Below are 17,246 nucleotides of genomic sequence, written 5' to 3' on the forward strand. Positions count from 1 at the left end.
AGAGTCAGTTTGGCCTATATAAAATGTTCCGTGCTACCCTGGCTTGCAGGAGACTCTGTCTGAAAAATCCATAGTAACAAATAAAACTTTTAAAGTGGGGGCTGGAGAAATAGATCAGTGGTTAAGAACATTGGCTGTTCTCCCAAGGGACCAGGGTCCAATTCCCAGCACCCGCATGGCAGCTCACAACCGGAACTCCAGTTCCAGGGGACCTGACTCCCTCACACTACCTTCCAATCACACTACCGGTGATACCTTCCAATTCTGGGAAGTAAATGGAGATGCTGGGTCCTCATACATCTCTGCTGCCGATGTAGCATGCTTCCTTCTACTCCAGAGCTGTAAACAGTTCCCTAGTTTCTTTAGAAACGAAGTATGCACCTAGCATATGACCCAGTGATTGTGTTCCTGGGAGTTTATCCAAGAGAAATATGTTTATACAAACTCCTGCCCAGGAATCTTCATAGCAGCTTTATTCATAATAAATCCAGACTGGAAACAACCCGGGTGACCTTCAGCAAGTAAACAGTTACACAATAGCCGAAATTAGAGAGCGCGACTTAGACACAAAAAAGGGAAGGTTTATCCAACAGTGTGGCTGCGTTTCCAGAGAGCGGAGCTGTGTAGAAAGCCAGATCCAGCCGGCTATGCGTGGTATGATCCATTTTATAACATTCTCTTTGTTGTTACTGTTTGTGTTTTTTGAGACAGAATTTACTTTGTGGCCCAGGCTGGCTTAGAACTTCCGGTGGTCTTCCTGCATCAGCCCCCTGAGTGCTGGGATCACAGAGTAAGCTGCCATGCCTGGCCTCACATTGTTGAAATGATAGTTGTAGTGGTAGAGACCAGTTTAAAGGGTGTGTGTGTGTGTGTGTGTGTGTGTATGTGTCTGTGTGTCTGTGTGTGTGTCTGTGTGTGTCACTCTGAAGAGAGTAAAGAGAAAGGTGCAAGTGATGGAAATGTTTTGTACTGTTGGTTATTCCTGGCTATGACGATGCTCACTGTGCAACACTACCATTAATAGACATTGGGCATGGACTGGAGAGATGGCTCAGTGGTTAAGAGCACCGACTGCTCTTCCAGAGGTCCTGAGTTCAAATCCCAGCAACCACATGGTGGCTCACAACCATCTGTAATAAGATCTGATGCCCTTTTCCGGTGTGTCTGAAGACAGCTACAGTGTACTCATATAAATAAATAAATAAAAAATAGACATTGGGCAAAGGGATAACCAACGTCTCTGCTTACTCCATTTTTCTTTTCCTCTTCTCTTCCTCTCTCCACCCCTCCCTCCCCTTTCTTCCTTCTCTCTCCGCCCTCTCCCCATTCTTCTTTCTCTAGTACTGGGGATTGAACCTAGGATTTTGCCTGTGATAGGAAAGCATGTGACCACTGAACTGTATTCTCAGCCCTACTTTTACATTTTATGATAAGGTAAACTCAACAAGTTCCCCAGGATGAACTTGCGATCCTCCTGATCCATTTCCCAAGTGGTTGTTATTATAAGCCTGCCTCTATGAAGCCAAGCTCTAGGCATTGTTTCTTCCCCCCTCCTCCTCCTCCTCCTCCTCTTCCTCTTCCTCCCCCTCTCCCTCCTCCTCCTCCTCCTACTCCTCCTCCTCCTTCATTTATTTATTTTATTTATGTGAGTACACTGTAGCTGTCTTCAGACACACCAGAAAAGGGCATCAGATCCCATTACAGATGGTTGTGAGCTGCCACGGGGTTGCTAGGATTTGAACTCAGAACCTCTGGAAGAACAGTCAGTGCTCTTAACCACTGAGCCATCTCTCCAGCCCTATGCATTGTTTCTTAATAGTGTGTACATCTCTAATTATTCCCAAATACAAAGCTTAAAAACATCGCTCCCTAAGCAGCAATGAGCTTAGGGAGAGTTAAAACACCGAAATTAGGGCTGGAGAGGTGGCTCAGCAGTTCAGAGCACTGACTGCTCTTCCAGAGGTCCTGAGTTCAATTCCCAGCAACCACATGGTGGCTCCCAACCATCTGTAATGAGATCCAATGCTCTCTTCTGGTGTGTCTGAAGACAGCGACAGTGTACTCATAAATAAAATAAATACATCTTTTAAACACTGAAATTACAGAAGCCTTTGCCGTGTGTGTGTGTGTGTGTGTGTGTGTGTGTGTGTGTGTGTGTGTGTGTGTGTCAATAACCTTTACTCACTAAGCCACCTCAGCAGCCTGCAGAAGCTGCTTTCTGAAAGCGAATGCACACTTTGATTACCCTGGAGCGCTGGCCATCTGTGTACCCTGGGGAGCAGAAGGTGAACATTTCTGGAGCAGGCCATGGGCCAGTCAAGTTTTGGCCCAGCCTCTAAGAAAAGTAGCTGCTGGGTTGGCTTTCTTCTCAGGAAGGCATCTCCTGTAGAGTGGCCAAGATGGCTTCTGCAGTGGCTCCTGGTGGAAAGTGTTTATATGTGTGTGGGGTGGGTGGGGGTGTATGCAGCAGGAGCAGTCCCCAGGGCCTGGGGTAGGAAGAAACTTAGAGCTAACTTAGCCTACTTGGCAGTCGAAGGTGTCCCAAGGTATTTCTGCCCAGGAGTGGGGTCTGGAGAAGGACTAGGGCCTTACATTCATGGCTTCCTGTTTTCTTACAGACACACACTGTTGTTTTACCCAGCCTCCTCCAGCCCTGACACCTGTCGGACCTACACCAGTCAGGCAGATGCGGTGAGTGGCAGTCGGCTCCTGGGAGCCCTTGGGACTTTAGACGGTCAGGACATTCTGAATCACATTCTCCTTAACTCTTCTTTGAGGCCCTCCATCAGTAGGGAGAGCCTCTCCCCATGCATAGGGGAGCGACAAGGATGTACTCTATCCCTCCTAGCCAGGGAGCTTGTGAGAGGGAAGGCAGGAGCTGGAGGTTGAGAGTGAGGCTCTGGGGTCTCTCAGCACCATCTGGGTTCCAGCCCCATCATTAACTGCACTGGGCATTTCAAAAGCACCTCAGTTTCCTCACTGGCAACATGAAATCGTTAACAACCCTTTCACAGTAGTGGTCTAAGACCATCGGAAAACAGATATTTACATTACAATTCATAAGTCACAAAAATACAGTTGTGAAATAGTTTTATGGGTACAGATGACCTCAACACAAGGAACTGTATTAAAGGGCCACAGCTTTAGGAAGGTTGAGAACCATGGATCTGTGGGTTATGCCTAGAGATGGGGCTGGGATGAACAGAGCACCTTGCACTCAGGAAGTGTGCTGGCTGAGACTGGCTTTGATGAAGATGACAAGGACATCATGGCGATTGTAGATGAGAGCACCGAGATCTGAAAGCAGGAGTCACTCCCCAGCCAGTCTTGTTGGTAGCAGGCTCTAGGTTGGAGCCTGCTCTCCTGATTCACTATACCTTGGTGCTTATAGTTCTCTAGACTACGAAAGCTAACTAGGAGGATGGTCATGGCTTGGCCACCCAGCATGCGCTAATATTACTGCCCAGAAGGCTGGGGAGGGCTGACTTCTCTTCTGAAGGATCCTGGGTTCCTAACATGGGTCTAACCTTCTAAAACAGGCTAGTGGCAAAGCTGTCCTGGTTACAGGCTGTGACTCTGGATTTGGGTTCTCTTTGGCCAAGCATCTGCACTCAAAAGGTTTCCTTGTATTTGCTGGATGTTTGTTGAAGGTAAGACCGGTGTTAAAACAGCCTTCACTTTTCCCACTTCAGTCTCGCTTGCTGTACATAGCTTTTCAATGCATCTGTCCATCCGCCAGGCCTCACCCCATGCATCCATTCCTCTGCCGTTTAGTCACTTGTCAAATGACTACACTACAGCATAAGACTGGTCCGAGATCCAGTGCCTTAGGGTTACGGTTGCTGTGATAAACACCACGACCAAAAGCAAGCTATGGAGTTAGTTTTCTATAGAAGGTAGGAAAGGCAGGAACTCACACAGGGCAGGAGCCTAGAGGTAGGAGCTGATGCAGAGGCCATGGAGGGGTGCTGCTTACTGGCTTGCTCCCCTTGGCTTGCTCAGCCTGCTTTCTTATAGAACCCAGGGTCATCACCCCCAATGCCTTCCCGTATCAATCACTAATTAGGAGAATGCCCTGTAAGCTTGCCGATAGCTTGATCTTTTGAAGACATTTTCTCATTGGGGTTCCTTCCTCTCAGCTGACTCTAGCTCAGGTCAAGTTGACAGAAAAATAGCCAGCACCCCAGGATCTTTCTGTCCAGTGGTAAGACGACACCACACGGATGCAGCTGAGGAATGGAGTGAAATTCTCAAGCACAGTCGAGGGTTTTCAGGGGAGTGCAGAGAAGATGTTGGTTTCTGACTTGACAGAGGAGGCGACATTTGTTCAGGGATTTGGAATAAGTTATGCCGTCACAGATGGAGACCTGACAGATAGAAGAGATGGCCCCAGCAGCCCTGGGAGTGTAGAGCTAGCCACCTCGGGACATCAAGTGGCATTTAGGTACATAAAGGGAGAGGGTACTAGGCCATGAAACTGCAAATGTAACTAGGGGACCGCCCCAGTTCAGAGAGTTATACAACCTCTACTGTTCACTTTTAAAGCATTTCTTTGGCTCAGAATTTTCTCTTTTGATTCTTTTTAGTTACCCTCCCCCTCACCCCCTGCGTGTGCCCCCTGCCCCACATCCCCTCCCACCCTCCCCCGACACCCCACACCCCTCATGTCTGGGCAGCCGCTTACTTCTACCCCCCTAAACCTGCCTTCTCTGGACGTGGCTCACATCACACTTAGGGGTGCTGGGTATTTTTACTGTGTCCTTCACACAGCACAGTGTTTGTTTGTTTTTAGACAGAGTCTCACTGTTCCAGAGCTGGCCTGGAACTCACAGAGATCCGTTTGTCTCTGCCTTCCAAGGGCTGGGATTGAGGTGTGCCCACCACACCTGGCCTTGGCATGTTTTTGAGGGTCCTCTGTATTGCAGTGTGTGTCATAGCTCATTTTTTCCTGCAGATTATTACGTGATCATACAGATAAACCACAGTAATCCGCTCATTCACATCCTAGATAAACTAGGTAAAATCTTTAGGGTTTTTTTTTTTTTTTGGGTGTGTGTGAATGTTTTGCCTGCACATATGTATATCACATGTGTGCCCGATGCCCGCAGAGGCCAGAGAGGGTGTCAGGTCCTCTGCAGCTGGAGTTACAGAGATGGCTGTGCGGGTGATGATGGGTACCGAACACAAGTCGCTCAAGCTTTCTACCGCTGAGCTCTTTCCCTAGCCCCAAACTGCATTTTAAAAACTTCCATAAAAGTAAGCTTCATTCAGGATATTTATTTTAAATACCTGTCGACCTGTGGCTACTTTGAAGATGTTCCTGTGGGCAACCATATGCAAGCATCAGTGCAAACCTCAGACTTTGCAAGAGATTGGAGTCCCTATCTGGGCTGGGTGCTAAACCCAGAGCCTAAATCCCAGGGAGGGACAGACAGAGGTGACTGCGGCCCGGTCTCCCCCAGGACAAAGGTGATGCTGGGGTCAGGGAGCTGGACAGCCTGAAGAGTGACCGGCTGAGAACCATCCAGCTCAATGTCTGCAACAGTGAGGAGGTGGAGAAAGCGGTGGAGACCGTCCGCTCCGGCCTGAAGGATCCCGAGAAGGGTAAGGGCACCGCGACTGCCGCTTCGGTCTGCGGGCATATTCTACGGCCTTTGCTCCACGCTGCCTCCATTTGCTGGCAACTTGGCAAAAGAGTCCTCCTCTGTTTGCTGTTTAAACTCTTCCTCCTGCTCAGTGAGAGGAAGTGGATTAAGTTAAACGAGCCCGTGCAATAGGGCAGTAAAATATGGCCAGAGGCAAGTCTGAAATCTGTTCATCCAGTGCTCATCGAATGCCCGCTCTGGGCCAGGCACAGGCACTGGTGGGGACACAAATGTGGCTGAAGCGTCTCTGTCCCTAAGGACCTTATGGTTTAGTAAGGGGATTGACCTCACCATCCGTCCCGGGAGCAGGGCATAGATGGGGTGAGCGGTGGGGGGAAGGGACGGGGGGACCTGAGTCCAGTGCCTGGCTCTGGCAGGGATGGTATGGCAGAGAGCTGGGAAGGTCATGCTGGAAAGAGGGCAGTGTGTGAGCAACGTTAGGAAGCAGCCGCGGCGTGCTGGGGTGTGGCAAATGGTTGATTTGGTGGGGGGCGGTGAGGAACCAGTGAGGTAGGGCTCTGCTTTGTGGAAGGTCTGGGAATAAAGGGACTGTCCTGGGGCTTGGCTGGATTTATGAAGCCCCCTCTGAAGCCTGCACTGCAGTGGGGCAGGGCAGGTTAAAGGAGAATGTGGGTGCGCAGCCCTGAACATGGCGGTAGGCAGAGCTTGCTAGCAGTGCCGGGGAACAAAGCCGACTTGAGGTTGAATCACAGCTGTGGAACTTATGTGGAGATGAAGCAGAGGCCAGAGGTGTCTTACACAGCTGGTGTCTTCAGTGTTAAGAGCAAGGTGAGGGTGGGAAGACGTGGTGGGGGGAGATGTCCAGATGGGATACAAGCAGTTGGGATCCAGGGAGGATGGAGACAGATGGCCTCAAAGCTAAAGGCACAGAACGTTTGGAGAGCAGGCGGTCAAAAGGTGAACCGTCGGAGAGGCTCCCAGAGGCCTGAGCATCTGTGTCCTCCCAGTTCAGCCTGTGTGGAGGACCTCAGCTTGAGGGGTGAGGACCTTAGTTTGAGGGGTACCACTTAAGTGGAACCCGGAAGCATGGAGCTGGGCCACACAGCAGGCCCTGTGGAAGAGCTCTTGGTAGGCCAGACAAAAGGGAGCTTGCTTCAGCTCCCTGCTGCACAGCAGGGTGGGGTCCAGGAAAAGGGCCGGGCGACCAGCACCTGTGCTGTGTGGCTGACCAAGATTGCCAGGCTGAAAAATGCTGCCATCTCCCGAAAGAATGTTTGCCACGGGGCTAGCTCCGAAGAGGCTGATTGTTCCTTAGGAAGCCTGTCACTGGTGTCTCGTCAGCAGTTCAGTGCTACCCCGTATCCTCCTAGAGGCCATGCTGGGGTCCAGGAGCAGTCTGTGTATTGTGAACCCACTGAGCCTCTGTTAAATAATTAACAGGGGTAGTTGGTATTCCTGACCCACTAAGAAAAGGCAGGCTGTGTCCCACTGGGATGATTACCAACCACATAGCCTGTAACCCTTTCTCCCAGCAGCCTCTGGGTGTTGTCTTCACAGACCAGTAGCAGAAAAAGCAGCAGCACAAAAAAGCCTGGAATCACAGCTGTGGAACTTATGACTGACAGAATGGAATGCAGCTGGGATCCGTGGTCCCTGGTCCCCCACCACCGTAACCCCCCTCACCATTCTGCAGTTTGGGGTTGGAGGGAAGGTTTGGAACTTTCAGGTTCAAAACCAGAAAATGAAACAATTAGAACTGCCTCTCCGCAGTCTTTCCCATCCTCTCCCTCTCCCTCCCTTATGGCCATAGTTGTCCGTTCTCCAAGCAAAACGGCTGAGCAGTGCTGGCGCCGACCTCCAGGTGGCGCCCTTCCGGAGCTCCCAGCAGCAGTGTTTAACGTCCCACACTTAGGACAAGTGTGCTCCCATCTTGGGCCCTCTTGGGCACATTTTGGTGCTGATTTTCACTCTGGCTTCATAGAACAGTCACTACTAAAGTGTGGGAAGCCACCCTGAGGTGCTGGGGTGAAGCCATACTCTACTAGTCTCACCTATCCCGCTTTGAAGGACTCTAAGGGACAGGACATCTGGAGCCGTGACCAGCCAGCCCTCCCCACTCCAGGAAAACCAGCACACACACCAGACGCACACACGTGCAGACAGGCTGTGGGCATGGCCTAACCTTGAACCGTTATTTACCCATCAGTAAGCGTTTACTGAGTCCCTGCTCAAGTAGGCTTGGAATTGTGCTTGGGGCCTGTTGGGCTCTGATCTTGCAGGAGGAGCTTGGAACTGGACACTGACCTAGTGACAGTTAAACAACCTAAGGCAGTTAGACAACCCGGGGCATTATGCTATAGGCAGGGTACATCAGGCACATGCATTGATCTGGGAGCGGGAAGACTAGATTTAACCCAGGGCTTTGCCTCTCCAGAGAAGTGTGACTTCGGTGTGAACCAGCTCCTGTGTGGGCCTCAGCTTGTCCATCTGTAAAGTGGAAAAGTATTTGTAGCCATCCCTTTCCTAGTCTGGACCTTACCACTGTGAAGGCAAGGGGCCACAGGAATGGGAGGGATTGGAAAGAGAAAGATTTGCCTGGCTACAGGTAGAGTAGAGACTGAGGTGACTTGGGGGGTGGAGGGGTCTTCTCTGATAGCACAGGAGAGGTAAACCAGGACCCAATTAATACAGGTGACAGAACTGGTTCTTTGCCACAGCAAAGGAGACCAACAACTCTGTGGGGCTGAGCATGAGGGCTCGTCCTCAGAGCTGGGTCCAGTCGCGCCTTCTCCACCTGGTCGCTGGTGACGTGAGCACAGGCTTCGCCACTCTGAGCCTCAGCCAGCCAATTCAGCTGTGGTCTGCATTAGCATGGTCAGGTGACATCAACAAGTGCCACTCCAGGACCTGGTAGCTGACATTCTGATCATCAGTCATCCTTCCAGCCCTGGGTGACACACTGGATCGGGAGAAGTGAAGGAGTTGGAGGAGTGGGTGTGATACCTTTAGCAGAACAGAGCAGACGCGGGGGCTCAACGTGTTAGCTGTGGTTAGGGTTAGCTAGGACTGTGGAGCTCAGATGGAGGGGACCGTAGGAGGAGGAGTCCGTGCCCCCCAGGGATACATGGGAGTTGTCTGGACGTGGAGGTAAAGTGAGGCCATTTTGTGAAAGCAGCGACCTTCAGGCCGGCAGGAATGTGGTTGGAACTGGAACACCAGTGGGCTGAGGATTCTGGAGAGCTACTGGGTCCATCCCCGCACCTCGTCAGGTCAGCAGGCCTACCATGCGGTGTACAGGTCACGCTCAATTAACCTTCGTTGGGTAATAGCGCCGTATAAAACTGTTTTATTTTTAAGTAGAGCATGCACACGGGCATCTTAGATCACATGACACTGGCCCACCTGAGTCAAACAGAACCAAGGGAAAATTCCACAAACATGAAGTAGAAGAGGAGACGGTCTCAACTTCCAGGGGAGCCAGGCCGTGGATATGGCGCTGGGTGTGCCTGTTAGCAGTGGAGGCGGGTAGAAGAAAGCGTTAAGTTGGCGCTGGGGATGCTGGGTGCCACTAACACTGGGGGAAAGCTGGTGTCCATGGGGCATTAGTGGGTGGTGTCTAAGAGAATGGAGATGGGGTGAGGCTTAGTTGGTGGTCCTTGGAAGCCATAGGAGAGCAGGGTGAGCAATGGATGGAGGATGGAGGCCATGGTGGTGTGACAGGATTGGGGTAGGGGTGGTCTCAGAGGCCCAGGGGTGGTCTCAGGACCCCAGCTACAAGAAGGCAGGAGCACAAGGCATGTTTAAAAGAAGGCTCTTTTGTTGTTTTTTGTTTTTTCAAGATAGTATTTCTCTGTGTAGCCCTGGCTGACCTGGAACTCACTCTTTAGACCAGGCTGGCCTCAAACTCAGAGATCTACCTGCCTCTGCTTCCCAAGAGCTGGGATTAACCACCCAGCTCCAAGAAGGCTCTTTAGGACTCGAGATGTAATATTTGTAGTCAGTCTCCAACCAACACACATACATTGAGTTCCTAAAGTAGACGGAGTCGAAGGGCAGCTATTGGGTCACGGGAGAAGCTGCATTGGTGTAAAAGAGAAAGGAGGGCTGACGGCTGTGGTTAGAGAGCAGCAAGGGTTGAAGGTTAGCCATGGCCACTAGAGAGGCTTTAGGCTCCCGGAGGGAAGACTCAGGGAAGTCAGGAGACAGGCCTGGGAGCTGTGGAGTTTCTCGGGTGCTTCTGAGTGTGTGGGCCGTGCCTCAGGGTCACAGCTTTCAGCCTAAGCTGAGGGCAGGAAGCTCCAACAGGCAGCTGGTAGGAGGAGGGTACCCTTTGGACACTTAGTCAACTAACAATTTCCTTTCATTCATAAATGCCCTTAATTCCCTGTAATTGGAGAAGGCACCAGAGGTCAGCTAACAGAGCTTTAATTTGGGCAAGACTGAAGGAAAGCAACTGGAGACCAATTACTCTGTCATTTACACAAACTCATTCCCATGATGCACTGGGAGAGCGAGGCCTGGGCCTAGTTCTCACAGGGGACACGCAGGCATCAAGTCTGAAGCCTTTGCAAGGAACACAGGGCTTTTAGTGGCAGGAGACAAAGCCCAACTGAGATCAGAGTCTGAGGGGCTCCACAACAAAGGGGCAGAGTCCTGCTGTGCCCTGGGGCTCTGGCCCATCCGATTCTTACACCCCAAAAACTGAACTCAAACAAATCCTGAAGAGAGACCGTGTTCCCTCGGCTCAGGTCCAGTCTGCCTCTAACTTAATGATGAGACTTAAATCTGTATTTTCCCTTGACAGTTTTGATTTCCCTTGCTGCAAAAACAGTTAACAGGCAAAATAAACTCCAAGAACTTTCCAGAACCAGTGTTGTCTGAGCCCACAAAAGCCAGCCGCCCCTTAGCTGCTCTTGTTATAAAGCAGTCAGCTGGACCATGCCGTGAGAATAGACATCTCCTCAACTCCTGGGAGCCTGTATCTTTACGCAGTCCTCCGGAACGGGAAGAGGAGAGACGCTGGCCAATAGTCTACTGAGTCAAATACGTGACCATCAGCAAACGGCTGTATGCTGAAAGAGGGACAGGGAGAGTCCCAAGGTGGGGCGGGGTGGGGCCTGATCATGAACAAGGCTTGGCAGCAGAGCCCAGAACTTAATGGGTGACCTTGGAGTTCTGTGGCCTTCTGTGAGCTTGGTTGGAAAATTCCTGAGGTTTCCTGGCTGCTGGCTGGAGGGCCGATAGGAACAGTAGCTGAGTTGAATGGACAGGAGCAGGCTGTAGGCTCGAGGTCACGTGGAGGAGAGGGGAAAGCCTGTCTTCGTTACTTTTCTGTTGCTGTGATGAACACCATGACTAACAGCACCCTGGAAAGAAAGGGTTTATCTGGCGTATACACTTCCACATCCCAGTTCATCACTGAAAGAAGTCAGGGTAGGACCTCAAAGCAGGGCCCTGGAGGGGAGAAGAGAAGCAGAACCGTGGAGGAGTGCTGCTTACTGGCTTGCTCACTTCGTTTTCTTACATAGCAGAATCACCTGGCAAGACATTGTATCATCCGTGGTGGTCTCCGTCCTTCCAGAAATCACCCTATAGATTTGCCTATGTGCCTTGTGAAGGCCTTTTTCAATTAATATCACCAGATACTTTTGGGTTTGCATCAAGTTGACCTCAACCAACTCTGTTTTGGAGAGAAGCAAGACACAGGCAGAGATCTACAAGGCTCAGTCATGAAGTCAGGCAGCAGTGACAGAAAGCCTGGATACTTCACCTAAGGGACATCGAGTCAGCTAGGATGTGGGGTCTCTCTTTTTTCATTCTTGGGTAACTACAAATGTTTCCTGAGAGCCCAGGGCAAGAGGCCGGGAGTCATGGGAGAAAGAACACAGTAGAGGGAGGCAGGCTGGTGGTTGGGATCTGTGCCCACACAGTGACTGGCTGTGTCCTCCCTTGTCCAGGAATGTGGGGCCTGGTTAACAACGCAGGCATCTCAACGTTTGGGGAGGTGGAGTTCACTAGCATGGAGACATATAAGGAGGTGGCCGAAGTGAACCTCTGGGGAACCGTGCGCACAACAAAATCCTTCCTTCCCCTTCTCCGAAGAGCCAAAGGTAAGTTGGGAAGACGAGTCTTCCTGCCCACCCCTCCCTGTGCCTGCCAACATCCATGGTAGTGAGTCTGAGAGCCATGGTGGGCTTAGGTGGGGATATCCAGGGAGGAAAGGGGGTCTCAGCTTTCAGAATCGGAGCGCATGAGCTGGGCACAGTGTTGTACATCTGTAAACCCAGCACTCGGAGACTAAGGCAGGAAGGTCTCGAGGTGAAGGTCAGTCTGAGTTACATAGTGAGATCCTGTCTCAAAAACACACATAGGGGTGGGAGAGATGGCTCAGTGGTTAGGAGCACTGACTGCTCTTCCAGAGGTCCTGAGTTCAAATCCCAGCAACCACATGGTGGCTCACAGCCATCTGTAATGGGATCTGATGCCCTCTTCTGGTGTGTCTGAAGACAGCTACAGTGTACTTAAATGTAATAAATAAATCTTTTTAAAAAACATACATACACACAAAAAGGATTGGGCAGTGGTCTGTGCACTCAGGGCTTATGGGCTGGATCGTAGCAGCTTGAGTCTACACACTTTTATATCCAAAGTAACGTTAAGCAAATGTTAGCATATGTATGTCATAGCTAAAAGATGAGACACTGTGCTATTCAGTTCAAACATGAGACTAGAAACTTGGAGAACAGACATAATGCCCAAATCATATAGAACAGCCAAGTGTGATCAAACCACCTCTAAAACCATGGGATCTGATTTTTCTTCCTGGATGGAACAGCAAGGCATTGGGAAAGAGGGACCACATCCCCAGAGCTGTCTCAAGGCCTTGGCAGCACAGGAATGAACAGGGTGCAGCTGGTAGCCCTTCAAGGGAAGCTCAGCCTTTCCATGACATCACGTTCCTTCCTAGGGGCACTCCGTATGTACACAGGCCGGTCTCAGGTCAGCCTGGGCTGAGCAGGATCTGCCCCACCCCCACTGCCCCCAGAGTAGAAGTTGGATGGGTCCCTGTATTCCCAGGCTAACCCTGTGACAGAACACATTTGAAGTCACCATTTTCTGCATGTCTGAGTCAGGCAATGCCATGGTTATGTTCAGCCTCGGTATCAGCTTTGGAGCCCCTGCCCCCTGCTCCTGCCCCGTCCCACATCTTTGTGGATCAGGTTTTGGGAAGAGCCCACCAACCCAGGTCTTCCTCTATTCTGGGGTGTTCTGGGCTCCCTTTTGCCAGCCTTGTCCTCGGCCCTCTGGCTGTGTCAGCAGTCAGTGTTCACTGGGGCTCTGTGTATTACCTCTGCCTGTATCCAGCAGGGAAAGCTGAGGCTTGAGCTCCCTGAGGGGAGGGTGAGGTTTTGGTTCATGTTTCTCCCTGACCAGCATCAGACCCTTAGAACATACAGGTCCACACAGACGTGGCCATGCATATCCTACATCTCCTACACGTGCTCCCAGTGTGTTTTGACCCTGTGGTATTATCACCAAACAGACTCTGCCTGGTTATCCGTTAGTCGTGTGTTAACCATCACACTGTACCCTACTGGCACACTGGCTTGTTTCTCCCTTGTGCCCCCTTCCCTAGTCCTGCTGGGCACAGCAGAGCCCTTGAGGAAGCTTGGAAATCCTGACTAGCTGGGTGTCCAGGGTCCCGGACTCTGGATGGTTCTAAAGCCGTCCCTGCCAGGCCTCCATGTCACCAAGCAATACCGCCTGAGAGATGTTTGCTCTCTTCTACAGGCCGTGTTGTTAACATCAGCAGCATGCTGGGTCGCATGGCCAACCCAGCCCGCTCACCATACTGCATCACCAAGTTTGGGGTAGAGGCTTTCTCGGACTGCCTACGCTATGAGATGCACCCTCTGGGTGTGAAGGTCAGTGTGGTGGAGCCTGGCAATTTCATAGCTGCCACCAGCCTCTATAGCCCTGAGCGTATCCAGGCCATTGCCAAGAAGATGTGGGATGAGCTGCCAGAGGTCGTCCGCAAAGACTATGGCAAGAAGTACTTCGATGAAAAGATTGCCAAGATGGAGACCTACTGCAACAGCGGTTCCACCGATACGTCCTCCGTCATCGATGCTGTCACCCATGCCCTGACTGCCGCCACCCCTTATACCCGCTACCATCCCATGGACTACTACTGGTGGCTGCGGATGCAGGTCATGACCCATCTTCCTGGAGCCATCTCTGACAAGATCTACATACACTGAAGAGCTGAAGAGGTCCCTGCAGCCTCTGCCAGGGAGCCTGGTGGGAGGGAGTTCATACAGTTACCTTCTGATTAACCATTGTGGGTTGTCCACTGTCTTAGGAAGACCTACTTTAACCTTACGTGTTCAATGTGGTGAATGGTTTGGGCCTTCACAAATATGGGGCACTGGTGGGTGGCCCTAACCCTCAAGGCCAATATGGTGCTTCTATCTATCTCTCTAGAGTTGATTTTATATAAAGATTTGTGGGAAATACCTTTATATTAAAGACGTTATTAGAATAGAATCCAAAATCATTTTCAAGCCAGAATATCCATCCAAAATATGTATCCCATTTGATCCTTAAGTAAGTCTGATGAGTAAAAAGAACAGAATTTTTTTTCTTGTGTGCATGAAAGAATTTTCAGGTCATGGAGGACATACAAGATACCTCTTTCATTGCCTCCAAGGGGTCCCTCTAGTGTTCTGCCATTGCTGCAAAAGCTAAACACATTTGTGTTCCTCAGGTACTTGGACCCGTCAGTCCAGGAACCCTCTGACAGCTCTATCCTCTCCTGAGCCAGTCACACCAGAGGCTGCCGTGTGTTATCTCTGCACGTCCACGGCACGGTGTGACTGGTGGCCAGCAGCCAGTGACTATCGGCTGGCTGGGTAGGGGATCTCGAGATTCTCAGCTGAGATTCCAACCCTGTCTTTAGAGACTCGAGTTAGATCTGGGTGGATATGCTGTTTGGCTATGAGTGCAGCTTGGTTTTGCTTCTTAGGACAGCATTGGTGCTATGCTTGGTGCTGTAGAGACCAGTGGTGCCAAGGCTGGGCACCGAGACCCTTCCCAGCAGTGCGTCTAGACGCCTGATTGTCTTGTGTGCTCATGTGGTGCTCCTACGAGTACACACACACACACACACACACACACACACACACACACACACACACACACACACACACCTGCTCCACAGGACTTCAGGGGATGACTTCAGGTCACCTCTTCGTATTGGGAACTTTTTAATTAAGCTGAGATATTGCTAGGTGGCCTGTGTTGCCAATCAAGGAACCTTTGAATTTGAAGGACGCTTGTCCCTGGAGTTTCCAGGGTCTGAATATTTGGATCCAAACCAAATTCCACCGTGCTGCAGGTGGCTGCAAGTCTTGGGCAGGGTATTTAAGCGCCAGCTTTGCACATCTCAGTACACATTTGTGTGTCTTGATGCAAAGTCTAGGACCGCCACTAGAGGGCGCCCTCCCTCCTCAGCTAGAGCTTGCTCAGGCCCGGGAGTTTCCGTTCACACAAGCTTGAGGTCTTTCCAGGAGTGTTTGACCACCTACTTGGACACTGCCTGGGAACAAAGAGCAAAGCAGAGCCCCCTTGGAAACTGATCCTACACTCCTAGCAACTGTCTAGCCTGAAACTGGAGCCCAGAGCCAGGAGAAAGCAAAGGAACCTGGACAGCCACAGCAGGGTGCAGGCAGTGCTGAGGTACAGAGGGTCCCACAGAGAGCGAATTCAGCCTGCCTTTGGGGCTTTTGACCCCTCTGGATTTAAACAGGAGTGCACTGTTCTGGGTCCTGTCTTTAGAGCAAAGCAGCTAAGTCCTGGGAGGAGGGAAGGAGAGAGGGAGCCAGGGCCCCAGGGCCCACAGAGGGACTCCAGATGACCAGTTTACCTGACAGCAGGATGCGGTTTGTACCACAGAGCCTGCCTCCTGCTGGGGTCTTTCAGTGGCTTCTTACGCCTTGGGGGAATTGTATTCATGTTTAATAAAGAGATTGGTCATGACACTCGGTGGCTTGGAGTTACACTCAGTACATCACTGAGAACCGGGAGGGGGTTGGAGGTGACCCATACTTGAGAATCTCTCTTGAGATCTTAAACTGTGATGGACAATGGCCTGTCGAGCTGTTATGTTGACTATCTTGCTGGCCCTGACTTTCAGTCTATTCTAGTAACCGAAGAGCCCAAGGTTGCCAGGCATGTGGCACAGCACAGTGAGATCTCTGTGAGTTCACATTCAGCCTGGTCTAAGTAGTGAGTTCCAAATCTGCCTGGGCTAAACAGGAAGACCTGGTCTCAGAAAAGAAGCCCAGGGTACCTTCTCTCCAAATGATGTCAATGGCAGTTCAAAACTCCCACTTAATCTTCACTTTCTGCAAGTACCAGCCTGCTTGTCCACAGAACTCCCTTTGATCTTTATGAGACAGGTGAGATGGGCAGATCACAGGTTGTGCCCATTTTATAGGTCATATAACTGAGGCCCAGTAGAGGAAAGTGGGTGGGAGCAGAATGTCCAGCTTCCAGAATTATGTGAGCATGTATTTTTTTTTTAATTTTTGTTAATCCTCCACCGATGGCATGTTGATATAACTGCCAAGCTGACCAATATAGCCAAGAGCCTAGCATTCTTTGTCTTACTGACTGCTTTCCTGAGGCCTTTCACATAGGAAGAGAGAGGGTCTAGGAGGATGTGCCGGCTCCCACCTGCCAAAACCTTTGTTTGTACCCCTGAGCCTCAGTTGGTACCACAGTACCACAGACAAGATGAGGGAAATCATTAAGGACAAACCTTTGAACGGGATGGAGTGCAGGGTGGCTGGGCGGTGTGGGGTAGGGGTGAGGTACGCCTCAGGCTGGGCTCTGGGCCCCCTCACCTGCTGCTATAAGCAGGAACCCCATTCTTTGACGGTTGGAAATAAGTTTTCTTGCAAGATTCTTCTGCTCAACATGTGCCGAGCTCACATTCCACACCAAGGCCACAAGGCTGTGTGATCAAGTGACAGGACAGCGTGGTGATGGGGGGGGGGACTGCCTATCACAAGCTGCTAGGTCTGCCCCACCTCCCCACACCCCACCCCTGCTTGCAGTCTTGAGACTCCCATTGTGAGGCTGCTCACTTCCTGTATTTCAACCCTGCTTTGCGAACCTGTGCGCGCTCTCCTTAGGACAGGTGAACAAGCAGGCTCTCCCAGCTTGGGAACCAGGTAACGACCAGACTCCTGTGCACAGCGTCAGACAGAGTTACCCAGCCTGTTACGCCTCCTCTCACCTGATCTTCCTGCTGGCCCAGGCAGGCAGGCAGGCAGGGTGGGGTCAAGATCTATTTTACAGATAAGAAAACAGACTTTCCCAAGTGTCTCATCACCTGAGGGACAGCTGACTGGCCAAGCCTGAGCTCACCTCCAGCCTAGAGCCAATGATGCGTGAAAAGCAGGGCAGATGGTACGGGGATCTAAAATAAGGAGGGGAAAAAATACCTCGATTATGTAACTGAGAGGAATCTTTAAGCTCATGCATAATAACAATCACAGAGTATGGCCACACAAGCCAGCTCTCCCTCCCCCATCCCCACCCCCAACCCCATCCCCACCCCTTTGGTATTCTGAG

General features: G+C 51.1%; 1 protein-coding gene across 2 annotated transcripts in view; it reads left to right on the forward strand.

Annotated features, from left to right (window-relative positions):
• Positions 1–15,646, forward strand: part of Bdh1 (3-hydroxybutyrate dehydrogenase 1) — a 31,222-nt gene extending 15,576 nt beyond the window's left edge. For both annotated transcript variants that reach the window (XM_032900074.1, XM_032900075.1), the window contains exons 3-7: positions 2,619–2,691; positions 3,540–3,650; positions 5,463–5,604; positions 11,564–11,716; positions 13,398–15,646. In XM_032900074.1, the coding sequence (XP_032755965.1) occupies positions 2,619–2,691; positions 3,540–3,650; positions 5,463–5,604; positions 11,564–11,716; positions 13,398–13,867 (949 nt within the window). In that variant the 3' untranslated portion in view covers positions 13,868–15,646. The remainder of the gene's footprint in view (positions 1–2,618; positions 2,692–3,539; positions 3,651–5,462; positions 5,605–11,563; positions 11,717–13,397) is intronic.
• The last annotated feature ends 1,600 nt before the right edge of the window (positions 15,647–17,246 follow it).

Source organism: Rattus rattus, chromosome 4 (assembly GCF_011064425.1).
Source record: "Rattus rattus isolate New Zealand chromosome 4, Rrattus_CSIRO_v1, whole genome shotgun sequence".
NCBI lineage: Eukaryota > Metazoa > Chordata > Mammalia > Rodentia > Muridae > Rattus > Rattus rattus.